Source organism: Oryctolagus cuniculus, chromosome 7 (assembly GCF_051225735.1).
Source record: "Oryctolagus cuniculus isolate XC-2025 breed Fujian yellow rabbit chromosome 7, ASM5122573v1, whole genome shotgun sequence".
Classification (NCBI taxonomy): domain Eukaryota; kingdom Metazoa; phylum Chordata; class Mammalia; order Lagomorpha; family Leporidae; genus Oryctolagus; species Oryctolagus cuniculus.
Window position 1 is genome coordinate 96,691,224 of NC_142873.1, and position 27,665 is coordinate 96,718,888.

The 27,665-nt window shown below is 38.2% G+C and overlaps 1 protein-coding gene across 1 annotated transcript; it reads left to right on the forward strand.

The window, feature by feature from the left end:
* The first annotated feature begins 807 nt into the window (after positions 1 to 807).
* ASB17 (ankyrin repeat and SOCS box containing 17) lies at positions 808 to 15,513 on the forward strand. The gene is made up of 3 exons (XM_002715910.6): positions 808 to 1,208; positions 13,527 to 13,806; positions 15,035 to 15,513. The coding sequence occupies exons 1-3, from the start codon at positions 808 to 810 to the stop codon at positions 15,239 to 15,241; spliced, it is 888 nt and encodes a 295-aa protein (XP_002715956.2). The 3' UTR covers positions 15,242 to 15,513.
* The last annotated feature ends 12,152 nt before the right edge of the window (positions 15,514 to 27,665 follow it).

The window sequence follows — 27,665 nt, forward strand, 5'->3', positions numbered from 1 at the left end:
CTGTCTTTCAAATAAATAAAATAAATCTTTAAAGAAAGAGAGACTAGTACTAAATAATGATAAAACAACTGTAATGTTTCCCTTTCACTTTAGAGGAACAAAAATGCCATTTCAAATTTCAAGTACCTTACATGCCCAAGTAGTATATATTCTGCCTGATTTATGGAGGAATAATCTCCAAAAAATTTAAAATTCTAAAACAGGATCCTAAATTTTATTTAATATTGTATGACATCCTTTCTAGGAATGAAATAGTGCCTACTTGGAAGTTACTTATATAAGCCTTACCTTCTTCAACTATAAAAAAGGAAAAATAAACTATAAGGATAGAAAGAGAACATGCAGTATTCATGCAGAGCATGAGAACACTACTTGAACTTTTTAACTCCTTCACTATTTACATGATAGTCTAAAAGGAATAATCAGTTATTAATATTAGTTTAATGTATAGACTGTACTTTTAGTACATGAGAAACACACAATTCTGGGGTGAATTCTTGCTAAGTTAAAAACATTGTATCTTAGTTCTCCCACATGCCATTTCTGTCCAACATGTCTCTCTCAAATGTCACCAGTTACATATAATATCCCAAATTTCTGACCTATACTGATGACATATATCCTTCTATTGTGATGTCATCAAGTACTTTATATGGTAATATTTCATATGTGATTTTTTTCTGGCTACTGTTTAAAGAGAACTTTCTGTTTGTGGAGTAAAGCCTACCACTCTATCAAAATATGTAACTGAAGGATTACAGTATGACTACCTGTGATTTTACTTCTATATTGCTGCCTTAAGCAGCAATGAGTAAACCTTCTAAATTATGCCGAAAGACTTCTTGTTCAAGAAGCAATATATTCTGCAATCTCATTGACAAAATTGTTAAAAGACCATCCTTGCAGTTTCTGGGTCAGTGGGGATATCACTGTTATGAGCCTAGAATTTACAGAACACTGGCAAAAATTCTGAGGTATGTCGACTTGGATGGGTTTGACACACTACTCACAGATTATATTGCATTTGTGGAAAAATCAGGATATCGCTTTGAACTAAATTTTAACCTGGAGTTTACTGAAATATGTGTGAATACAATTTTGTACTGGGTTTTTGCCAGAAAAGGCAACCCTGACTTTGTGGAATTACTTCTCAAGAAGACAAAAGACTATGTTCAAGACAGAAGCTGTAACCTGGCACTGATATGGAGGTAATAATCTTATGTTTTTACCATAGAAGGAGAATGATGATACTTTTTTCTAAAATTAATATGAGTAGTGGCTTTATATATGGACAAGAAGTTTTTTCACTCTTCATACCTTTATTATGTATTCAATAAAACTTTACCTAATATGTATATAATTATATATGAATAAATTAGTTTTCCTCTTTACAGTTTATATATCAGTGTTCAGTGTAATATTAGAAAACTTAGTTTTCTCTAACTAGACAAATGGTTTTATGTAATGCTGTTATCTCTTCTTTGTAAGAACACTGCTATGCACATAAGTTGACTTTCATAGTACAACTCAAAATATACATACATCTTCACTTATTAACAATTATTAAACACAATGATTCTTTGTGTGTTATATATTGATAAATTTAACTCCAAATTCTCCAAAATTGAGCACAATTAAAGTCAAGTATCTGGTGCCATCCGTTATAAAGCCAATTTTTTTTTTTTAATTTTTGACAGGCAGAGTGGACAGTGAGAGAGACAGAAAGAAAGGTCTTCCTTTTCCATTGGTTCACCTCCCAATGGCTGCTGCGGCCAGCGCGCTGTGGCCGGCACACCGCGCTGATCCAAAGCCAGGAGTCAGGTGCTTCTCCTGGTCTCCCATGCGGGTACAGGGCCCAAGGACCTGGGCCATCTTCCGCTGCACTCCCGGGCCACAGCAGAGAGCTGGACTGGAAGAGGAGAAACCAGGACAGAATCCAGCACCCCGACTGGGACTAGAACCCGGTGTGCCAGTGCCGCAGGCAGAGGATTAGCCTATTGAGCCATGGCGCCACCCTATAAAGCCAATTTTTACACAGTCTGAACAGGTCAATCTATGTGACCTTTTATGTAGACTCTGTTTTATGGATTCTAAAGTTATCTAGTTTGCACCAACTCCAAATTACTTTGTGGTATTTGTTATCCAACTGACCAAAACAGATGTGCATTTGTTCAATAAACTATTTATTGATCCCCTTATTATGCATGCCGCACTGTAAGAGGTACAATGACAGGGCATGTATGCAATGGAAAATAAGAGATCACTTAAAGATTAAACCAATTTAGTTTCTGCCTGAAGCAAAATTGTTTGCTTGAATATGTATCATTATTGGAAAACCACTGGATGACCCAAGTACATGGATTGATAGCTGTGGTTTGGAAATATCAACAGAAAAGACTCCTGATTAGCAGCTTTTGTTTTTTTAGGTAAAAATTATATTTGCAACAATCAGTCATAGTGGCTTTTAAGGCTAAGCTTAGTAATGCTTATATGTAGTCCTGACAAGCTCATGGAAAGAATGGAGTAACATAAAGAGAAAATAAATTAAAAAAAAAAAAGAGGGTAGAAGAGTAAAATTGGAAGGAAATTAAAGAAAAAAAATGCATAGTGCAGAATGATACAGTGTTACTAACAACTGTCTCCCGAGACAGTTTGACTTAAATGCTTCCACAATGAAAAAATCATTAGAAGTTAATTCTACTTTATCACATATCACTTAGATTTTCAGAATCATGGACTTTTAGATTTGGATGGAGACTAAGAATTCATTAGCAAACCTTTACTCTGGACAGCAACATCTTTCACAGTATCATTGGCTGATGTTCATCAGTCTCTACAAAAACAACTCTAGGAGTAGTGAGGTAACTATTTCCAGCAGTAAACCATTCCTTTGCCTGAGGATCCTTCTTCTGCCCAACTATATGCTTTCACCCCCCCAAATATTTTACCCAGTTTTATGACTTTAAAATGTCTATCTCTAGCCTTGATCTCTCTTTTGGCGCCAGACTCCTTCTCTATTTAGCTGTCTACTTGACATTGCCACCTGGCATCTTGAATTTAACATAAATAAAAGAATATTGGTCTCTGTCCCTATCAACCTGATTCTTCTCCAGAATTCCCCACCTAATTAACAGCCTCGGTTGCACAACACAGAATCTAGGGTTTATTCTTGATTCACCTCTTTTCTTTACCAATATATCAGAAGTTTTTACTTCATTACTAAAATACATCCCAACTAATTCCACATTCCATCTCTATTTCTAACCTAGGTGAAGCCATTATCACCTCTTGCCTAGACAATGTCAATAGATTCTTGAGTATTCCAGATTCCATTCTTTCCCTCCAACTTCTATAATCTATTCATGACACAGATGCCTGAGTGATCTTTTTAAAAATGTAAAATACCTCATATCACTCATATTACCCATGCTTCAAATCCTCCAAAGGTTTTCTAAGTAGCATAAAATTCAAATTGTCCCTTTTTAAAAAATTGACAAAAATGTCTCCTCACTATAACTCCCAAGCCCAATCTTATTGTACCCTGTTGATCACTATAGCCCAATAGAGGTTTGATAACTGAACATCTTCAAGTTCATACCTGCCATAAAACTTGTAATAACTATTCTTTATGTGAAAACCTCTCAAATACTTGAACATAACTATTATGTTTCCATAATGAACACCCTTAAGTTTCTTCTTATCTGTTGCCTTCTTTCTACAACAGCATCATTCTTTGGTCACTCTACCTTGTAAACACTCCAGTTTGATAAATTCTCCCATTTTTAATGAAGTGTTTTCAGGTCATTGGAGGAGAGGAGATAAAATTAATGAGGGAAAGTAACTTAAGTTTGCTTGCTTTTACCTCAAACCTGCAAAAGATATCTAAATTATACTGTGTGACAGACTGAAAATGATTAAAAATATTATTCATTTAAATAATAGTCATTTATTTGTTAAGCATTTCTAAGTGCCCTGAACTGTGTTCATTTGTTAGGGTCACAAAAACACAGCAAATGTAGTTCCTGATTTGGGAGAGTTCACATGCTAGTGAGGCATAAATATAAAAGAAAATTATAGTTACATGTGAAGTACAAAAACAAAACCACATACAGATGGAATGAGAGAAGGAAATAATCAACATTATTGGGGAGGAGTGGGTATCTGAGAAAGTGCTCTAGCAAAGGTGATGTCTTAATGTATCTAAAAGGAGAGTTTTTCCTTTCTTTACCTTTAATAAATAAAATCTAGACAGAAGAACGCTGGAAACCAGCATGTTGTATCCAGTCACTATCAGCAGTTTACTAATAGCTAGAGAGTAAATGGGAAACAGTCAGTAGTGACAGGTGAAGCACTGAAGTAAAACCTTGAAGGACTTTGTAAGCCATTCTAAGGAATCTGAAATCTTCACCCTGGGAGACACCCAGCTAGCGAAGGTCAAACCTATAGAACAAAAAGATGCTCATCCCTCTCTGAGTTGTGAGAAGAGAGCCTGAGGCCCGGGGCAGGAAAACCAGTTAGTAGTCTACTCAAACACACCAGGGTATAATGGCAGCTCCAGAATTCTATATATAAAAGGAGGCAGAAGAAGCAATCTGATTCACAAAGAGGAAGACGATGGAAGAGTTCCTAGACATCAAATTTGCATAACATATACAGTGTGCTTACGTTATATGAGGGTACTTCAAAAGATTTATGAAATAACAGAATCAAAATATGTTTCTTTTGATACAAAAATTTTTGAGATCCAAGCATAATTTTTTCATAACATGCATTTTCCATGACTGTTCTTTGAAGACTCCTCATAACCATGGATCTTAAAAATTTTTGCAACAAACTTGTCTCTTCATTCTATCTTTTCATGAACTCTTTGAAGTACCCTCATGTGTATATTTATAATAATTTTGAGGGGAAAATTAATTCTGCTCTCAAACCATCCTCCCCAATCCCAGGTTCCAGTCACCCTGAATACCACAATTGTCCAGGTAAATTATAATGAGAAAAACTAAAACAACAGCAGTGAGAGAAATAAGAGATATTTTAAATATAACAAGCAATAGTGAGTGTTTAGAGGTGGAGAATCAAAGAGAAGGAAGAGGTAATCCTCAGCTTTCTAAATTCTGATGCTAGCTGACAGCTGTGTTAGTTTCCTGTTGCTGCTATAACAAACTGCCACAATCTTAGTGACTGGAAACAATGAAATTTATTATTTTATAGTTCTGGAGGTCACAAGTCCAAAATGAATTTTACAGGGCAAAATCAAAGTGTCAGTATGTCTAGTTCCTGCTGGAGACTCCAGGAGAAAATCTGTTTTCTGCCTTTGCCAGTTTCTACAAGCCATTTGCATTCATTGACTCACATTCTGTTCTTCCACCCTCAATGCCAGCAATGAAGTTTCATTATATCTTCTTTTTTTTTTTTTTTTTTTTTTTTTTTTTTTTTTTTTTTGACAGGCAGAGTGGACAGTGAGAGAGAGAGACAGAGAGAGAAAGGTCTTCCTTTGCCGTTGGTTCACCCTCCAATGGCCGCCGCTGCAGCCGGCGCACCGCGCTGATCCTGGCAGGAGCCAGGAGCCAGGTGCTTTTCCTGGTCTCCCATGGGGTGCAGGGCCCAAGCACCTGGGCCATCCTCCACTGCACTCCCTGGCCATAGCAGAGAGCTGGCCTGGAAGAGGGGCAACCGGGACAGAATCCGGCGCCCCAACCGGGACTAGAACCCGGTGTGCCGGCGCCGCAAGGTGGAGGATTAGCCTATTGAGCCACGGCGCCGGCTCTCATTATATCTTCTTTACTGACTCTGCTTTTATCATTCTGACACTTCTTCTAAGGAGCCCTGTGATTACAAAGGGACAATCTGTAAAAGCTCTCAAGACCCTTATCTTACTCACATCTGCAAAAACCCCTTTGGGTATTCAGAGGTCACTATTTTCCTGACCAAAATTATCATATCATAAAACTATCAAGTTATTACAAGAAACCAAAGTCAGTACTGGAAATATGGGTTGCATTGCCTAGGGGGGAGGTCCATGGAGAGATGTGTACTAGGCAGCTAGATACATTGTGCCATTTTTGATGTCTCTCTCTTAACATCTCATATCTAATCTGTTGTCTGCTGGTTCTACCTGCAAACAATATACAGAATCTGTCCACCTATGCTCTATCATCCTCTTCCAAGTTAAGTAGTTCACCACTTTCTATCCTCTATTAAGTTCTCAACAAAAAGATCATGTTATTTTTCTACTCAAAATCTCCAATAGCTCATTCACTCTGTCTGGAGTAAAAGATAAAGTTCTGTTGCATTATGCGTGCAGCAGCTTAAACTGCCACTTGGTATTCCCACATCCCACATCTGGGCATCTGGAATCAAGTTCAAGCTATTCCACTTCTGGGCCAGTTTCCTGCTAAAGTGCACCCTAGGAAGCAGTTATTTGGGATCCTACCACTCATGTGGGAGACCCAAATAGGGTTTCTGGCTCCTGGCTTTGGCCTGGGCTGCCTCGGGCTTTACAGGCATTTGGGGAGTGAGTCAGCAAATGAAAGATGTCTCTTTCTGCTTTTCAGCTAAACTTTCTTTAAAAAGGCAAATTTCTTATTGTTGAACCATAAATCTCTACATGGTGTGACATCCTATTTATTCTGCTTTCATTTCCTATTACTACTAACCTTTTCAGCCACACTGGTTTTCTTCCTTCATCACACCAGGCACACTGGCTTAGATCCCTTAAATATCCAAATGGCTAACCTCCTCATCTCCTTAGGTCTTTGTGTAAATGTCACACTTCAGTAATACCCCTTTTCCTCTCATCCTATATAAAATAGTAAAAAGGCCTCACTGCACCCCTTAGCATATCTATATTTCTTACCCTGCTCTACTTTTTTTTCCCCACAGCACTTATCACCTAATAACATGTTGTAAAATTTACTTATTTGTTATAGTCATCCTACATGGTAGGCCACCCCTCACAAATAAGCAAGACAGCAAGGGTCTTTTATATATTCGACACCTCTACAGTTTAGCATATAGTATACATTCAATGTTTGTTGAAATAAATGAAGAGTAGTTAAAGTTATGGTCCCAAATGAAATTCCCTGAGAATAATTAGTCAAATAAAAATTGCTCAAGAGGCCATGAATACTTACTTAGATGCTGAGCACTGAAGAGGAGGCTGTGAAGGAAGACTGAGAAAGGAGAGCCAAAGAGATAGACGGGTAATTTGGAGAGACTGGTCTCAGGAAAAGGAAAACAGGATTTCAAAATGACAACTGCATTAAATATCACAGGAGAAAAATTATTATGGAGAAACATCTAATAAATTTCTCAGAACTCAGGGAGAATGAGTAGAAATAAATTCATGAATAATTACAGCTGCAAAACAGAATCATTCTCTGCTTGTCTATATGGAAAAATATCCCATTTCGTAAGTGTATATGACAGGTTTTCACATACAGAGGGTTCAGTCCATTAACCTCACATTTAAAAACTGATTCTTACTTTGCTTGCATCACTCCATCCATATAAGTACTGTTATAATTAACTGTCACTACAGATTAAGCAAATTTTGGTTTATAGTAACATATTCTTTAAATGTGAAAATTAATCATATGTCTTTTGGGTACATATTAGACTTTATTTTTTTTGAAAATCTGAACTAGATTTTTATTAAAAATTCATTCGGACTTGCCCCAAATGGTAGAGTTAGAAACGTGCCAGGGGATTCCAATTCAATCCCATCAAGGTGGCATGTACCAATGCCATCTCACTAGTCAAAGTGATCAATTTCAGTTCACAATTGAGCATAATGATAGGACTAAGAGTCAAAGGGATCACACAAACAAGACTAGTGTCTGCAAATACTAACTGATAGAATAAAAAGGGAGAGAACTATCCAACATGCAAAGCGGGATACACAGCAGACTCAGAATGGCAGACGTCCTAAACAGCACTCTGGCCTCAGAATCGGCCCTTAAGGCATGCGGATCTGGCTGAAAAGCCCATGAGAGTATTTCAGGCATGGAAAGCCAAGACACTCTGGCAAAACAAAACAAAACAAAAAAAAACAAAACAAAACAAAAAAAACACCTAAATGAAAGATCTCTGAGAGATCCCAGTGGAAAGAATGGGGCCATCAAAGGAGGAGGAACCTTTCTCTGAAGGGAGGAGAGAACTTCCACTTTGACTATGACCTTGTCTAAATAAGATCTGAGTCGGAGAACTCAAAAGGCTTCCATAGCCTTGGCAACTCATGACAAGAGCCTAGGATGATTACTGACGCCATAAACAAGAATGTCAATTTGTTAAATCAACAACAGGAGTCACTGTGCACTTACTCCTCATGTGGGATCTCTGTCCTTAATGTTTTATACATTGTGAATTAATGCTATAACTAGTACTGAAACAGTATTTTACACTTTGTGTTTCTGTGTGGGTGCAAACTGTTGAAAGCTTTACTTAATATATTCTAAATTGATCTTTTGTATATAAGATAATTGAAAATGAATCTTGATGTGAATGGAATGGGCGAAAAAGCAGGAGAGGGGAGGGTTGTGGGTGGGAAGTTATGGGGGGGGAAAGCCATTGTAATCCATAAGCTCTACTTTGGAAATTTATATTTATTAAATAAAAGTTAAAAAAAAATTCATTTGAGAAGGTAAGAGAAAGAGGTCCCAATGCAATTACATGAACCATCACCACTGCATCCCAGAGTCTGCATTAGCAGGAAGCTGGAGTCAAAAGCTGGAGCAAAGGGGACTGGCATTGTCATGCAACAGGCCAAGTTACTGCCTGAAATGCCCACATCCCATAACTGAGTGCTGGTTGAAACCCAAGCTGCTGCTCTTTCAATCCATATCCCAGCTGATGCATCTGAGAAAGTAATAGAAGATGACCTAAGTACTTGGGCCCCTGCCACACTTATGGGAGACTTAGATAGAGTTCCAGGTTCCTGGTCTCAGCCTAGACCAAGCGTCAGCCACTGGAATCATTTGGGAAGAGAATCAGTGAAAGGAAGATTCTATCTCTCCCTTTCTCTTTGTCACTCTGCCCAATAAATAATTAAGCTTCTTCCCAGTCTCCCATGCAGGCACAGGTGCACAAGTACTTGGGCCATCTTTCCCTGCTTTCCCAGGCCATAGCAGAGAACTGGATTGGAAGTGCAGCTGGGACATGAACCAGCAACTATATGGGATGTAGGAGCCACAGGCAGAGGCCTAGCCTACTATACCACAGTGCCAGCCCCAATATAGATTTTTTTTATGTTTTCAATTACTTTATTTCAGGAAAACAAAGATTTACAATTGGTGTCATGAATTCAACAAGTTAGTAATACAGACTTTCAAAAACCTTTATAGATTAACCTGAAGAAGAAAATTAATTTTTTGCCCATGCTTGGACTCAGACACATTCAGAAATATATATATATATATATTTATAAAAATAAAACAGTAAACTTAATCCCAGAAATTAAGTGACAGTGTTAACATCTCACGTTGGCTTATATACAATTTCAGTGTAAGAATAGCTGAGCAATTCCCCTCCCCCATCTTACCTCCATGTCATATGATTCAATGATGAAAATTTACCTTTTCCAAAAACAAAACCAAAAAAGAGCCCCCAAACAAAGTACAAGAAATACCACTAACAACCAAGTCTACTAAACAAAAACAACACAGCTAGATGTCGTAGTTACTCATCCTCCCCTTTCCTTCAACCTCTACACATCTGGCATCTTCGTGTTATTTCCATACCAGATACTATGAAATACTATGTGTGAGGAGGAAAATGAAAATTCCAGGCATAATATACCTCAAACAAGTTTTGGATAACAATAGCTACAGAATATTTATTTATACAATGAAACAAAAAGACTGCAAGCTATAATGGATACAGAGTACTTGAAAAAAAATGCACTTTGAAATACCCTTAACTATTGTCTGCCCATTAGTTTCACCAACAGCAATGGTCCAGAATTCTGAATTTTAAAAGTTAGAAATGGAATTTCATTGCAGCTAAAATGGTAAAAGTCCAGCTTCCAAAGGCATGGCATTACTCATATGCAGTTTTGGTAAGATTCACCAAGATTAGACTTTAAAATCACATTTTAAACCTACTTGAGTTTTAATAATGTTTTCAATATTCATTCAATATCTTAACATCTTAGAAAGAATTAAAATCTCTAAATTTTAACAACGATCATGTAGGGTATATTTTGTCCACTAAGTCTCCAGAATTTTCACACTTAAAAGACTTTTATATACTTATATGAATTTTAAGACAAATATTTTAAGTAACGAGATGAATACATTAAATTGGCTTTGAAAAGTATAAATGATTGCATACTACCAAAAAAAAAAAAAACTTGACAGTGTTGTATGTTACAGAACAAATTCAAAGAGAATATATATATATATATATATATATTCAGGATGTATGTATGTATATATATATATATATATACAAACACATATATATGTATATTCAGGATGTATATATACATACACACACATATATATATATTCAGGGTAATTTTATATATATATATGTGTACATATATATATTCAGAGTGAAAGTTAAAATTTTTCAGTGAAATATTTGAGTGGCCACTATGGACCCAGCATTATTCTAGGTACTTAATAATACTGTAGTAAGTTAAAAAAATTATAGCCCTTTGAAATTTAAATTTTTATAGAGCATCTTGCTCAATCATTTATTTTAAAGATGAACAAAATTTTTTCCAAAATGAGAAGAACTTAATGGTAGTACGAACTAAGTGCTATGAGGAGTAAGAGAAAAATCAGCGTTATCAAAGAAGTCTTCACAAAAGAACTTATTGGATAGGGTTTTTGTTTTTTTTTTGTTTTTGTTTTTTTTTTTTTTTGACAGGCAGAGTGGACAGTGAGAGAGACAGACAGAGAGAAAGGTCTTCCTTTGCCGTTGGTTCACCCTCCAATGGCTGGCGCGCTGCAGCCGGCGCACCACGCTGATCCGAAGCCAGGAGCCAGGTGCTTCTCCTTGTCTCCCATGGGGTGCAGGGCCCAAGCACTTGGGCCATCCTCCACTGCACTCCCTGGCCACAGCAGAGTGCTGGCCTGGAAGAGGGGCAACCAGGACAGAATCCGGTGCCCCGACCGGGACTAGAACCCGGTGCGCCGGCGCTGCAAGGCGGAGGATTAGCCTAGTGAGCCGTGGCGCCGGCCTTGGATAGGGTCTTATAAGATGAGCCAGACTAGTTTCAGAACAGAAACAGGACATATACCAAGCAAATAGATATATATTAAGGAGCTGGACACAGTGGTGGTTTGGGAAACTCAATTAAGATAGATAGTGTGAAAGGAAAAATAGTTTAAGAGCTCTATTTTAGATATGTGTTGAAAATATTTGTGAAAGACAATACTGACCTGGAGATGATTTCAGGCAACAGTAGATAGATAGGTGAATAGGTAGGTAGTTAGCCAGTGGCAGATTTATGACAAAATCCATATCTTGATTTCTAAAATGCTACTATGCACTATACTATTTTATTTAAATTACAAAATTATGGCATTTCTGAGTTCAGTCGTGATAAAGTAGTTAATTGATCTAGTGATTTTTCCAACTACCCTTTTTGGAGTCCCTGAAAAGGGACCCAGTAGGTGGGAGGGCTCTAGGGCCCTCAAACCCTCTTCAATCAAGAACACTCTTAATTTTGTAGGATTCTTCAGATAAAAAGAGCCAGAAATGGGGCTGGCGCCATGGCTCACTTGGTTAATCCTCTGCCTGTGGCGCCAGCATCCCATATGGGCACAGGGTTCTAGTCCCGGTTGCTCCTCTTCCAGACCAGCTCTCTGCTGTGGCCCGGGAAGGCAGTGGAGGATGACCCAAGTACTTGGGCGCCTGCACCTGCATGGAAGACCAAGAAGAGGCACCTGCTACTGGCTTCAGATCGGCACAGCGTGCTGGCCATAATGGCCATTTGGGGAGTGAACCAACGGAAGGAAGAGCTTTATCTCTGTCTCTCTCCCTCACTGTCTAACTCTATCTGTGAAATGTCAAATAAAAAAAAAAAAACAGCTGATCAAAATATTTATTTTATATAAATTGTGCAGGTATAACAGCAATCCAATACTGGTGCTTAAAACATGCTTTCCAATCTTTTTATTGGAATAATCTACAAACCATTCAAGTCTTAATTTTCAGATAATCTACAGGAAATTATTCTTCCAGGTAGAGTTAAGCTTCCCTCCTCAGTGCTTCTATAGTACCCCAAGCTTGTTTCTATCTTAGCAGTTATTACCTTGTTTTCTATTTATTGGATTATTATCTGTTTTTCTTACTAGGTACAATAATCAAAAATTACTTCTTCATCTCAGTGAATCTATTCCTCAGTCCACTCTGGACAAGCAAGCATTAAATTAATCAGTTAATGAAAGAATGGAAACATAAATGTATGAGGAAACTGATACTCAAAGAGGATAACTTACCCAATATCACACAGCAAGTTAGGAGAACAAAAGTGTACAACCAAGAATGATTAAGTCTATAATGTTTATTCCATTACACTTATTGTCTCCCATTTTTATTAAGTACGTGCAATCTTAAACAAGACTTTCCTTGCTCTACATTTGTCTACAACAAATGTTTGTACTTTGGTGTTCTGAAAATATTTTAGTATTTTATTAGGCCAATCAAGAGAATTATTATCAGAGACAAGAATTATTAGTAAAACTTCCCTTTAGTATGAAAAACTATTTTACTTGGCAAAACCAATGCTTGCTGTTATAAAATCTCTTTTGGCCAGGAATTTCACAATTATATTTACTATTTACTTATAAAGCATAAAGGTCTATTAAATGATTGTTAAGTTTCAAATAACATTGGAAAAAATACAATTTTCCTTTTTTTCATGAGAGCCATTTTCAGGTTTAGCCATCATTTAACACTCTAGGAAAAACAAGACTTCAGACAAGACCCAAATCTTTACTGATATGGCTCTTATCATATATTTCTTAAGCACATAAACACCAATTCCGATGTTATAAAAGTGAAAAAATAGAATTAAAGCAGTTGTACTTTTTTCATCTAATCACCAAACTCAATTTAAATTTGTGTTTAATATACAATTGAGAAGAACATAAAAGGATATCAAAATGGCTCATGTAATCCTGTTCTACTAAAGGAAAATGAAAAAAAGATCTTTCCTTCTTTTCCCTTTTAGTTTTCCCAGAGCTTCATCAGTTTTATTACTGTCCTAATGAGTATGGACTTTTCAAATGAGAAACACAGAATTGCTATTAATATGCCATTATAAATCCTTTTTGTTTACTTTTACAGATACAAAAAGAGTTTAAGTGTGTAGTCTGAGTCTTCTTTTGACTTTTGGTTTGGTATGATTCACAGAGTAGAAATTTTTTTATGTAAAGATAAAGCTATATTAAAAGCTATTTAAGGTATTTAATATTTAAGGTAATGCTATTATTTTCCCAATATTAAGACAAGATGTTTATCACATTTCTTTATAGCATATTCAATGAGTTTTTATTTTGTTTGGTTTCCAGGACTTTCACACCAGTATACTGTCCAAGTCCACTAAGCGGCATCACACCTTTACTTTACGTAGCTCAGACAAGACAGTCTAACATCTTAAAAATACTCCTACAATATGGTATCTTAGAAAGAGAAAAAAATCCCATCAACATTGTCTTAACAATATTGCTCTACCCTTCAAGAGTAAGAATAATGGTTGATAATGAATTGGTTGACATCCAAGAAGATGCCAAAACATGTTTAGTGTTATGTTCCAGAGTGCTGTCGGTCATTTCAATTAGGGAAATAGAGGTAAGTAAAAATATTGTCTTTGAAATCAAATATTGATCAATTTAAAGATAAAATAGTGAAATTAAGACTAAAGTTTCAGCTTAAAAAATTAAAGTAGCATTAAGAATGTAATAGATAGCATTAAAACTGCTTGAAGGTACACTTAAATGACTCTAAGAGTTGGGGCTGGGGAGAAAGAGGGAGAGAAAGAGAGAGAGAATATGAATGAATCTTCCATCTACTGATTCACTTGCCAAATAGCCGCAACAGCTGAGGCTGGGCCAGGCTGAAGTCAGGAACCCAGAGTTTCATCTGGGTCTCCCATGTGGGTGGCAGGGGCTCAAGTTCTTGGGTCATCCCCCATGCTTTCATAGGCATATTTGGAAGAAGCTGATCAGATGAAAAGGAGTGTAGCTTTGAACCGGTGCTCCAATATGGGATGCTAGCATTGTTAGTGTCATCTTAGCTTGCCTACACCACAATGCTGGTTCCCAGCATAATGTTTTCTTCTAATTTTTCACGAAGTTTTGGAAGTATCATCATAGTTGACAAAATAATAATGAATTATACTAGTATATGTAATATAATTAGACAAGCAAAAGTTTCACATAGCATGTGGCAGATAGGTTCTGCTGAGCAAATATCTCTGCAATACAGTGATATCCCTTTCTCCTAACTCAACATATTGACAACTGGTTTCTAGAATCAAGTATTTCAAAATATATTTTCCTAAAACTTGTAAAGACACCTTTACATTTGGACAGACCTCTAGTCAGGCCTTACTGTGCATGGAATTTTACCTGCCAGAGTTGCAATCACTTTGGGAACTCTTAGGCTTTACATTGTCTGTGTCTAACTCCAGACCAACTGAATTAGAGTTTCTGGAGTAGAACCTGAGCATTGGTACTTTTTAGACTCCCAGATTTTTTCAGTATATGGTCAATTTGCCAACGAGCACTCTAGAAGGAGAAGCTGAAAAATAAAAGTACAACTCGTCTAAAGTTAAAAATTTATCCATATTCAGTTATAAAAATATTGCTTTGTGTCCTTAGACATATTATTTACATTTTATCACTGTGAGAATAAAATGGGAATAAAATACCTGCCTCAGGTAAAAATGCTTTGGAAAAAACATTGCAAGGGTTATGTAAATTTAAGATCTATTTTCTGAATTTAAATGAAAAATAAAAATATTAATAATTTGGACTAATCAATGATTAATAGTACAAAACATTTCCATTTTCTTCAGACACAGCTAAGTCTGGGAAGACGGCCAATTATTTCAAATTGGTTAGAGTACATTCCTTCAACAAGATATAAAGAACCATGTGAACTATTACATCTTTGCAGAATAACCATCAGGACTCAACTGTTAACCAACAATATGCTTCCAAATGGAATATTTTCACTTCTAATTCCCGTTCGTCTACAGAACTACCTGAATTTAGAAAGCTAATATACATCTTTATTCTAAGTTCTTTGAGGATGCTCACCATTGTCTGGCTTTGAAGTTAATAAACTATTAATATCATGGCAGTTTTTATTGCATTGAACGTTCCGTTAGAATTTTTTTCACATAATCTTCTAAATGTAGAACTTTTGCATCAATATACGATGCTACCCATTATCTTCTATGCAGTGGGATAAATTACATGCATATTGATACAAGTTGAAAATTTATTTTGATCCAATGTTTAGATCAAGACAAAAATGTTACCAGTTAAACCTACATATTCTTTAATTACAAGGAAATTTATCTACAAAATTAAACTCACTCAAAGACAATTTTAGCTCTTTTGTTTTCAAAAACCAAGGGTATTTTGTTTTCAAATACTAGACTTGGTTCTCTATAATATGTGGTATAGCTTGTAACACAAACATCATAACTGGAAGACAATTATTCATGGGTCTCTCGTCTCTGCCTGTCTTAGGAACAGAAGAATAAACTGCCATTTATTATAGACCAGCTTTTCAAGGGTGTTTTTAGAGCGAACTGCCTTGGAAGGTACAGATACCATCTGAGCAGGCTTGCTTGATGCTCATTATAAAGACTGGAACTCCCTAAGCTCAGAGCTCCTCGTGTGTGTGCATATCTATCTGAACCAATCTATGTCTTTGAGGGTAGGTTGGAGTGGAATTGATATCAGTATGAAACTCATGCTGGTTGCAATACCATTACTAACAAAATATTTGTTAATGGCTAAGTGAGAAGTAGTGTGGTAGGCTAAACTGCTAGTTTGCAATAAGGATGAAAATCTCAGACTCTTAAAGAGTTTTTGACAATGAGCATTTGTCCCCACTTATCACTGTGTATTTTAGGATCTGTGTTAGTAAATTATGGCAGAAAGTGTTCATTATGGTCATACAATAACATAATAAACTGTGTGAATATTATTAATATAATTTCTAGTGAACAGAATGTAAACAGCAAAGATTCAGAGCAATATAACTAGATTATTTCCTTTTCTAAAAAAATATTTATTTATTTATTTGAAAGGTAGAGCCAGATAGAGGGAGAGGGAGGGGGAGGGGGAGGGGAAGAGGGAGAGGGAGAGAGAGAGGGAGAGAGAATGAGAATGAGAATCTTCCACCCACTAGCTCAGCCCCCAAATAACTTCAATGACTGGAGCAGGGCCAGTCTGAAGTCAGGAGCCAGGAGTTTCCTCCAGGTCTGCCACATGGTTGGCAGGGTCCCAAGGTGTTGGGCCATCCTCTGCTCTCTTCCCAGCTATCAGCTGGGAGCTGGACTGAAAGCAGAACAGCAGGGACCTGAATATATGCCAACATGGGATGCTGGCATGTCAGGCATAAGTTCCACCTGCCACGCCACAACACCAGCCCCAATTACTTCTTTTCTTTCCTTCCACTTTCATTTCAGTGAGGCATAAATTCCCTATGCAGTACAGGATTGAATTATAGAAATGTTCACACAATTAAAATATAATTAATTATAACACATTTTAAATCTCATAAATATAGAAGAAGTTCATCATATATATAGTATATTAATATTTGAATAATTCCTTTACTAGTAATGTATAATAACATACATTGGTTAAAAACATGCTATCATTGGGGCCGGTACCATGGCTCATTTGGTTAATCTTCTGCCTACAGCGCTGGCATCCCATATGGGCACCTGGTTCTAGTCCCGGCTGCTCCTCTTCCAGTCCAGCTCTCTGCTGTGGCCCGGGAAGGCAGTGGAGGATGGCCCAAGTGCTGGGGCTCCTGCACCCACATGGGAGACCAGAAGGAAGCACCTGGCTCCTGGCTTCAGATCGGCGTAGCTCCAGCTGTAGCGGCCATTTGGGGGGTGAACCAATGGAAGGAAGACCTTTCTCTCTGTCTCTCTCTCACTGTCTAACTCTGCCTGTCAAATAATAAAATTTAAAAAATTAAAAAAAAAACATGCTATCATGAAAAAAGCAAAAAGAATACCTTTAGTCTAGCATACAAAGAAACACTAGATTGCTGATCCAGATGAAATGATATCTCTGGGAAAATACTTTGTGCATTTATCCTCAGATTTCCACTCTTTTCTTCTGTCCTTCTTAACATTTTCAACTCTAATGGAGTTTAGTGAATTTGGTCTATTCATCATTTTGACCACGGCCCATACCTATCATAGAGAGTGGGCATTAAAAAGCACCCGAAGAATGTCTTCCCACTGGAATTCTGATTACTTCCATATTTCTCAACATGTTTGATGGCATCATCACCTAGACTTATATTTAACTCGCTCCCTGTACTAATTTCCTAGAGTTGCTATAATAAAGAACCACAAACTAGATGGTTTAAAATAATAGAAATTTCTCATCTCTTAGTCTGGAACCCAGAAATCCAACATCAAAGTGTCACCTGGGCCCTGTTTTGTCTGAAGCCTGTAGGGGAATTCTTCCTTGCCTCTTTCTAGCTTCTGGTGGTTGTCCAACAATCTTTGAGGTTTCATAGTTTATAAACGCATTACTTCAACTCTCTGTATTCATCTGGTCATGTTTTTACAGTTATATCTGTCATATTGGTTTAGGGACCCACCATACTACAGTGTTACCTCATCTTATGTTAATTGTATTTGCAATGATTCTATTTCCAAATAAGATCACATTTGGAGGTAGTGAGGGTTAGGACTTGAATCTATTTTTTGTGTGTTGGTTGGGGGGGAGGGAAGGGATAAAAGTCATAATATCTTCTTATTATAAATTAAATTAGCCATTAAGTCTGATTAATAAGTCACTAGATATCCTTTGTAGCTTTCAAACTAAAGTCTTCTCTTCTTACCAGCCACTCTCTTCGCTCTCTCCTGCCTTTGATTCTACCTTTAATCCCTTTGCTACTACCTTTAATCTTCACCAACACTATTGAAATAGCCTCTTAATTTATCTGGTGTCCATGATTCTGGTTTCAATCTCCCATCTCAAAAAAATTCATGCTGCTATGCAACTGATCTTACCAAGATGCAAATTTAATTATGTTATCCTTCACTATTGCTGTCACCACTCCCCTACTCTCAAACACATCTTAAAACTTTGCAAAAGTCTACAGAAGAATTGATACAATGTACCTAATTTTATTTTTGCCATGCCTTTTTGCTTAATTTTTATTCATTTATTTGAAAAACAGAAAAAGAGATCTTCCATCTGCTGGTTCACTTCCCAAATCACTGCAACAGCTAGGCTGGATCAGGCTGAAACCAAGAGCCAGGAATTCCATTCGTATCTCTTGACACTTTTGAATGGCAGAGACTCAAGTACTTGAGCCATCATCTGCTGCCTCCAAGGGCACATATTAGGACGATGGACTGGAAGCACAGGCTGGACTGATCTCAGATACCTTGATGAGGGGTAGTTTAACCTGCTATGCAACCAACACCTGCACTTAGCTGGGGCTGTCACCCCTTAAATATGCATCCTTTACTGCAGCTAAATCAAATTGCTGTTTCACATCTCTTTGTCTTTATATATGCTCATACTTCTATGTAAAACATCCTTTCCTTACTATATACCTGGTATATTTTAACCTTTAATTTCCTCAGGAGGCTGGCATTGTGGTTTACTGGGTAAAGTCACCACCTGCAACACTGGAATCCCATATAGGAGCCATTTCCAGTTCTAACTACTCCACTTTCAATCCAGCTCCCTGCTAATGAGCCTGGGAAAGCAGCAGAAGATGGTCCAAGTCCTGACCCTGCCACCCATGTTGGAGACCCAGAAGCAGCTCCCAGCTCCTGGCTTCAGACCAGCCGAGCTCCAGTCATTGTGGTTATTTGGGGAGTGAAGCAGCAGACAGATCTCTCTCTGTACTACCCTAACTCTGCCTTTCTAAAAATCAAATAAATCTTAAAAAAGAATTTTTCTTTTGACTCACAGTTTATACACTGTTTGTGTGATTAATATATTCCTCTGTCAATGGATTTATCACTTATTGCTCCAAGCCTAACATTTTTTTTTCTTTACTACATCCAAGGTCTTTAAGATCAGATATCTTATTTTTGTACTACTAATACCTAACATGTTGCCTCATCCATAGTAAACATTTATTGAATTATATTTGGTCTGTGGCTTTCTAAAAGTAGTATCTACTCTAAAACTTAAGCCTCAAAGGTCAGATTTAAAAATGTACTATCAGAGAGAGTAAGCTAAAAGTAGCTTAAAAAATAATTCAGCAAAAAGAGAAATAAAACATCTCTGTGACTAAAGATATATCAGAGTAGCTTTAAAATTAAAGAAAAGAAAAATATAACTCATTATGTACCTATTAAAAAGGCTAAATTAAAAAATGACAATATCAAGTAGCAGTGAACATGAGGAACAACTGGAACTTTCATACACAACAGTTAGGGATGCAAAATGGCACAGGCACTCTGAAAAACAGCTTAGACACTCATTATAAAGGGAAATATATAAACTGGGGGCTAGCTTTGTGGCACAGCAGGTTAAGCTGATGCCTATAATGTCTGCGTCCCATGTGAGTGCAAGTTCCAGTCCCGTCAGGTCCACTTCTGATCTAGCTCCCTGCTAATGTGCCTGGGAATGCAGCAGAAGATGGTCCAAATGCTTAGGCCCCTGCTACCCAGTTGGGAGGTGCAGATGGAGTTCCAGGATCTTGGCTTTGGCCTGGCCTAGACTTTGTCATTACAGCCATTTTAGGAGTGAGCCAGTAAACAGAAGACCTCTTTCTCTGTCATTCTCTCTCTAACGCTGCCTTTCAAATAAAATAAAATAGATCCTAAAAAAGTAAATATACACTTACCACATAACTATTTCACTCCTATTTAATCTAGATAAATAAAAACTTATACTCCCACAAAAATCTGTGAAAAGTAGTTTTAGGTATAATCATCAAAATTTGGAAATCCAAACATTCTTAAGTAAATTAATACCTAAACTGTGATCCAGGCATTAACCAGTTTTCAGCAATAAAAAGGTATAAGAATAAGGATCACAAATACATTATGTGAATTGAAAGCAACCAAACTTACATGGTTATATATACTACCTGATTCTGTTTGCCAGATATTCTGGGGGGAAAAAAAGTATGGAAAGAAAATAGAGAACTATAGGGAAAGAAAATTGGTGGGTTAAAGTTAGGAATCAGGAGATTAGACTACAAAGGAACCACCATGAAGGCAATCCTTCAGATCAATGGAATCATTCTGTATACTGATTGAGGTGGTGGATACATGAATCCATTAATACAGCAAGGCTGACCAAAAATTAAGTTTTACTGTACATTAATTTAAAAAGAAATGTACTACTTCCTAGGCATGAGAATAAGTTGCCTTTCTCCTCCACTCTCACATACTTTATCCCTAGACCTTTTTTTTTTAAAGATTTTATTTTATTTGAAAGGCAGAGTTAGAGAGAGGCAGAAACAGAGGCAGATAGAGGGGTCTTCCATCCACTGGTTCACTCCCAGATGGCCACAACAGCTGCAGCTGGGCTAATCTGAAGCCAGCAGCCAGGAGCTTCCTTCAGGTCTCTCATGTAGATGCAGGAACCTAAACTTAGGCCATCTTCTACTGCTTTCCCAGGCCATAGCAGAGAGCTGGATTGGATGTGGAAAAGTTGGGACCCAAATTAGGGCCCGTGTGGGATGCTGGCACTGCAGATGGTGGCTTTACCCACTATACCACAGTGTTGGCCTCCCTACACCTCTTTTTTAAGATTTATTTTTATTTATTTGAAAGAGTGACACAGAGAGATCTGGGAGAGGCAGAGATCTTCCATCTGCTGGGTCACTCCCTCAAATGACCACAACAGCCAAGCTGGGTCATGCTAAATCCAGGAGCCTGAACTCCATCAGGTCTCCCAAGTGGATGGCAGGGGCCCAAGCACTTGTACCATATTCCCAGGCTTTCCCAGTAGCAGATGCAGTGAGCTATATTGGAAGTGGAGCAGTGGTAACTTGATTCAGTGCTCAGATATCAGATGCTGGTGTTGCAGACAGTAGTTTAATTTGCTGCGCCAAAATGCTGGCCACTAAACTAGACTTGAAAAAGATTAGTCTATGTAGGATTTTTTTCTGGGAGAAAAATGGAACAGGCTGAAAGAATCTTTGAGGTGTAAACTAAAGGAGTTCACGCAAACACTATGGGCATTTATCTCGAAAGGCTGAATTACAAGAGAATTTATAAAATTTTAGAGAAAGGCAAATGCAAAGAGGAACTGAAGAGTAGAACAAATCTTAAAATTAAAGAATGGATTTTCTCCCCAGAGTCCAGCTCTACTCTACAGTAAAGGGATAAAATAAATACATCTTCATTTAACTTGCTTTTTGGTATGTATCTAATCCACATAAAACAGTTTACGAAAAGTAATTTAATTTTGAGGAAATTCCAAAAGATACTTTAAAAAAAAGGGGGGGTAGAGAACGCAATTTCAGGGAAGAGTTAGGGAGAAAATTAGACAGGAAACTCCATGCTCATTAGAGGGACACTGTGGGTCTCCATGGAGGGTGTGGACACAACACAAACACGGACACACACAGCAGTCAAGAGCCTCAGGACCAGCTCTGGAGAGTGAGGTGAGACCAGAGTACAGCAACTGACGCCACTGGTGATAAAGCTGCAGGAAGAGTCTGGTGTGAGTCTGGCTTGGAGCCCTGTGGAAGAGAGTGTACCTGAGAACCTTTCTCCCTGACCACCTAGCAGCACTGGCATACTGTGAGAGGGCAGGTACCATGTTGAACATAATGTAACAGTTGTTAACGGCTTGTGTCAGATGCCCAGCAAAAAGCCAAGAGGAGATGCCTGAGTATGGCTGGGAGAATTGAAAGGGGGCTAGGTGCTCATGATGTGGGAGGCTTCTGTGCTGGGACTGTGAAAACACCGTGGTTGCAGGGGAGGGCACACGGTGCGGCTGGGTATTTGGGCAGTCACTGTAGTCAAATCCACATGCTTGGGGTTCCCTGATTCCCTGGTGAGGGGCATTGCTGCAGGATCCATGTATATACCGAGGACTGGACAGATCCTTTGTATGGACTTGTGGCAGTGCAGACAAATATTGCACCCACTGGGGTTAGCATCCAGGCACTGGTCTCCGTAGAAGAGAGGAGGTGAGCACGAGACTACACCAACAGAGCTAATCAAACCTCCTCTCTGACAAAAAACAAATAGAGATTTACCATGCCCAACTTGAGTGTGATCTTGGACACCTCACCCTACAGCACCGAACTGATGTCCCTGGCAACACTCAGCACACACTTCTGGGTTATCACTGAAAGAACAGACATACCACTTAGCCACAGAGGCATACTCCAAAGATAAAAACCATCAGAGGGGAAAACAAAACAACAAGACAAATATCTCATCAAATGCCTAAAAATAAATGAGGAAATTCAAGATACAAGAATAAAGAAGACAACAGGAGGGCCATAAAGGAACACATACCAGAATGTGCAAATGAAAAGACTGAAGATATTCTGAAAATAGAATTCAAATAATTGGTTGCAGGGTTACTTAGAAGAAATCAGAAGCAAATCCATGAATCAAAGAAATTATACATGACATGAAGAAAAATTTTCCCAAGAAACTAAGATTATAAAGAGAAATCAAGCCAGCGTCACTGCTCACTAGGCTAATCCTCCGCCTTGTGGCGCCGGCACACCAGGTTCTAGTCCCGGTCGGGGCGCCGGATTCTGTCCCAGTTGCCCCTCTTCCAGGCCAGCTCTCTGCTGTGGCCAGGGAGTGCTGTGGAGGATGGCCCAAGTACTTGGGCCCTGCACCCCATGGGAGACCAGGAGAAGCACCTGGCTCCTGCCATTGGATCAGCGCGGTGCGCCGGCTGCAGCGCACTGGCCGCGGTGGCCATTGGAGGGTGAACCAACGGCAAAAAGGAAGACCTTTCTCTCTGTCTCTCTCACTGTCCACTCTGCTTGTCAAAAAAAAAAAAAAAGAGAGAGAGAAATCAATATGAAATATTAGAAATGAAGAATTCAATAGATCAAATAACAAATGTGGTAGAAAGCCTTAACAACAGACTTGGTGAGGCAGAAAAGAGAATATCTGTGTTAAAAGACAATTCTCTGAAAAAAAAAAAAGAAGAAATTAGAAAAATTAAAAAGTGTTGGTGATTTATGGGATATTATCAAATGACCCAACATACGGATCTTAGGAGTTCCTGAAGGTATGGAAAGACAGAATTGGATTAGTGAAATAATTACAGAAGATTTCCCTAATTTGGAGAAAGGGACATCCAAGTACAAGAAGCACAGAGAACTTCTAATAGACATGACCAGAAAAGATCTTTTTTTTTTTTTTTGACAGGCAGAGTGGACAGTGAGAGAGAGAGAGACAGAGAGAAAGGTCTTCCTTTGCCGTTGGTTCACCCTCCAATGGCCGCTGCGGCTGGCGCGCTGTGGCCAGCGCACCGTGCTGATCCGAAAGCAGGAGCCAGGTGCTTCTCCTGGTCTCCCATGAGGGTGCAGGGCCCAAGCACTTGGGCCATCCTCCACAGCACTCCCTGGCCACATCAGAGAGCTGGCCTGGAAGAGGGGCAACCGGGAAAGAATCCGGTGCCCTGACTGGGACTAGAACCTCGTGTGCCGGCGCCGCAAGGCAGAGGATTAGCCTAGTCAGCCACGGTGCTGGCCTCAGAAAAGATCTTAACCATAACACTTTGTAGTCAAACTCTACACAATGAAACATAAAGAAAAGATTCTAAATGTGCATGACAGAAATGCCAGATTATTTTCACAGGATCTCCAATTAGACTCACAGCTGACTTCTCATCGGAAACCACAAAGACTAGGAGAGAATGGCAAGATATATTTTAAGTATTAGGAAAAAAAATCTGTCAACCCAGAATACCATACCCTGCAGAGCTCTCATTTATGAATGAAAGTGAAATAAAGATCTTTTGTAACAAACAGAAACTGAAAGAATTTGTCATCACTCATCCAGCCTTACAAAAGATGCTTAAGGATGAGCAATACATGGAAACACAGAAACACAGGTCATCACTATGAAAGATGGCAAAAGCAGAAAATCTCCCAATAAAAGTACAAAGGAAATACAAAGTAAAAATACAGGAATATTCATGGAAAAATGGCACAGCCAAGTCATCACTTTTCAATAGTCACATTGAATGTAATGGCCTCAAGTCTCCAGATAAAAGATACAAACAGGCTGAATGGATTAAAAAACAAGAACCATATATTTTTTGCCTACAAGAAACAAGCCCATATCACTAACAATGATACATGCAGACTGAAATATAAAGAACAGAAAAAGATATTCCATGTTAACAAAAATCATGAAAGAGCCCTCTCAACAAAGAAAAGCCCAGGACCAGATGGATTCACTACTGAATTCTACCAGACATTTAAAGAAGAACTAACTCTAAATGAAAGGGATGGAATCCTCCAAAACTCTTTCTATGAAGCCAGCATCACCTTAATTCCTAAACCTGAAAAAGATGCAACAGAGAAAGAGAATTACAGACCAATTTCCCTGATGAACATAGATGCAAACATCCTCAACAAAATTCTAGCCAATCAAATCCAATAATACACCAGAAAGCTCATCCACCTAGACGAAGTGGGATTTATCCCTACTATGCAGAGATGGTTCAACATTCACAAATCAATCAATGTGATACATCACATTAATAAAATGCTGAACAAAATCCTTATGATTATTTCAGTAGATGCAGAGAAAGCATTTGATAAAATATGATACCCTTTCATGATGAAAACTCTAAGCAAATTGAGTATAGAAGGAACATTCCTCAACACAAGGCAATTTATGACAAACCCATGGCCAGTGTCATATTGAATAGGGAAAAGTTGGAAGAATTCTCACTGAGATCCAGTACCAGACAAGAATGCCTACTTTCACCATTGCTATTCAATATAGTCCTGGAAGTTTTAGCCAGAGCCATCAGGCAAGAAAAGGAAATAAAAGAGATTCAAAAAAACTATCCCTATTTGCAGATAAAATGGATCTAGATACAGGGGATCCAAAAGACTCCACTAAGAGACAATTCTAACTCATATAAACATTCGGTAGCAGGAAATAAATGCTTGGTAGCAGGATATAAAGTCAATATACAAAAATCAACAGCCTTTGTATTCACAGAAAATGCCAAGGCTGAGAATAAGCTTCCAAGATCAATCCCATTCATAATATCTACAAAAAAAAAAAATCAAATACCTTAGAAAAAATTTAAGCAAGGATGTCAAAGATTGCTACAATGAGAATTACAAAACATTAAAGAAATGAATAAAAGAAGATATAAAAAAATTGGAGGGCTGGCGCCGCAGCTCAATAGGCTAATCCTCCGCCTTGCGGCGCTGGCACACCAGGTTCTAGTCCCGGTCGGGTCACCGGATTCTGTCCCGGTTGCCCCTCTTCCAGGCCAGCTCTCTGCTGTGGCCAGGGAGTGCAGTGGAGGATGGCCCAAGTCCTTGGGCCCTGCACCCCATGGGAGACCAGGAGAAGCACCTGGCTCCTGGCTTTGGATCAGCGCGGTGCGCCAGCCACAGCGTGCCAGCCGCAGCAGCCATTGGAGGGTGAACCAATGGTAAAAGGAAGACCTTTCTCTCTGTCTCTCTCTCTCTCACTGTCCACTCTGCCTGTCAAAAATAAAAAATAAAAATAAAAAAATAAAAATGGAAAAATCTTCCATGTGCATGGATTGGAGGAATCAATATCATCAAAATGTCCACACTGCCAAAAGCAATTTACAGATTCAATGAAATACCAATCAAAATACCAAAGACATTCTTCTCAGATCTAGAAAAAGTGATGCTGGAATTCATATGGAGGCACAGGAGATCTCAAATAGCTAAAGCAATCTTATACAACAAAAACAAAGCCAGAGGCATCACAATACCAGATTTTAAGACATATTACAAGACAGTTATAATCAAAACAGCCTAATACTGGTACAAAAATAGATGGATAGACGATTGGAATAGAATAGAAACTCTAGAAAGCAATCAAAACATCTAAACCAACTTAAATCTGACCAAGGAGCTAAAACCAATCCCTGGAGCAAGGACAGTCTCTTCAACAAATGGTGCTGGGAAAACTGGATTTCCACATACAGAAGTAGTGAAACAAGACCCCTACCTTACACCTTACACAAAAATCCACTCAACATGGATTAAAGATCTAAATCTATGACTCGACACCATCAAATTATTAGAGAACATTAGGAAAATCCTGCAAGACACTGGCAGAGGCAAAGAGTTCTTGGAAACGATCCCAAAAGCAAAGGCACTCAAAGCCAAAATTCACAAATGGAACTACATCAAATTGAGACACCCCTGCACTGCAAAAGAAACTCTCAGCAAAGTGAAGAGGCAACCAACAGAATGGGAGAAATTATCTGCTAACTATGCTACTAATAAAGGATTAATATCCAGAATATATAAAGAACTCAAGAAACTTGACAAGAACAAAAACAAACAATCCAGTTAAGAAATGAGCAAAGGACTTAAACATGCATTTTTCAAAAGAGGAAATCCAAATGGCCAATGGACACATGAAAAAATGCTCAGGATCACTAGCCATCAGGGAGATGCAAGTCAAAACCACAATGAGGTTTCACCTCACCCCTGTTAGAATGGCTTTCATACAGAAATCAACAAACAGCAAATGCTGGTGAGGATGTGGGGGGAATGGCACATTAATCCACCATTGGTGGGAATACAAACTGGTGTAGCCACTGTGGAAGAGAGCATGGAGATATCTCAAAAATCTGAATGTAGACATACCATAGACCTCAGCCCTTCCACTCCTGAGAATTTACCCAAGGGAAATGAAATCAGCATATGAGTTATCTGTACCCCCATGTTTATTGCAGCTCAATTCACAATGGCTAAGATATTGAATCAACCCAAATGCCTGTCAACTGAGGAATGGATAAAGAAATTATGCGATATGTTAACCACGGAATACTGCAGTGTGGTAAAAAAAAAAAAGAAATCCTGTTGTTTGTAACAAAATGAATCCAACTGGAAAACATCTTTCTTAGTTAAATAAAACAGTCCCAAAAGGACAATTACCATTTGTTCTCCTGATCTGTGGTAACTAACAGAGTACCTCAAAGGAAAATCTATAGAAGTGAAATCAACACTTTGAGATGCAATGACTTTGAACAGTGCTTGTCTTAACTGCTGAGGAACATGTTTTTCTTCATACAATTTGTTGAACTCTTAGAATAGGTTATTCTTCTGTTTATTACATTAATTGAAAATAGATCTTAGTAAAAAATAAGAATGGGAATAGGAAAAGGAATGGCAAGGAGGGTGGAGTGCAGGTGGAAGCATGGGTAGGGTGGGAAGAATCACTATGTATCTAAATTTGTATTTTTGAAATGCATGAAGCTTATATACCTTAGATAAAAGGTTAAAAGTTTAAAAAAAAGAAAAGTAAT

Excerpts from the sequence above, each read along its gene's own strand:
- ASB17 (XM_002715910.6), top strand. The coding sequence starts at position 808 with ATGAGTAAACCTTCTAAATTATGCCGAAAGACTTCTTGTTCAAGAAGC. Across the intron at positions 1,209-13,526 it reads AACCTGGCACTGATATGGAG|GACTTTCACACCAGTATACT; the intron begins GTAATAATCTTA and ends TTTGGTTTCCAG. Across the intron at positions 13,807-15,034 it reads TTTCAATTAGGGAAATAGAG|ACACAGCTAAGTCTGGGAAG; the intron begins GTAAGTAAAAAT and ends CATTTTCTTCAG.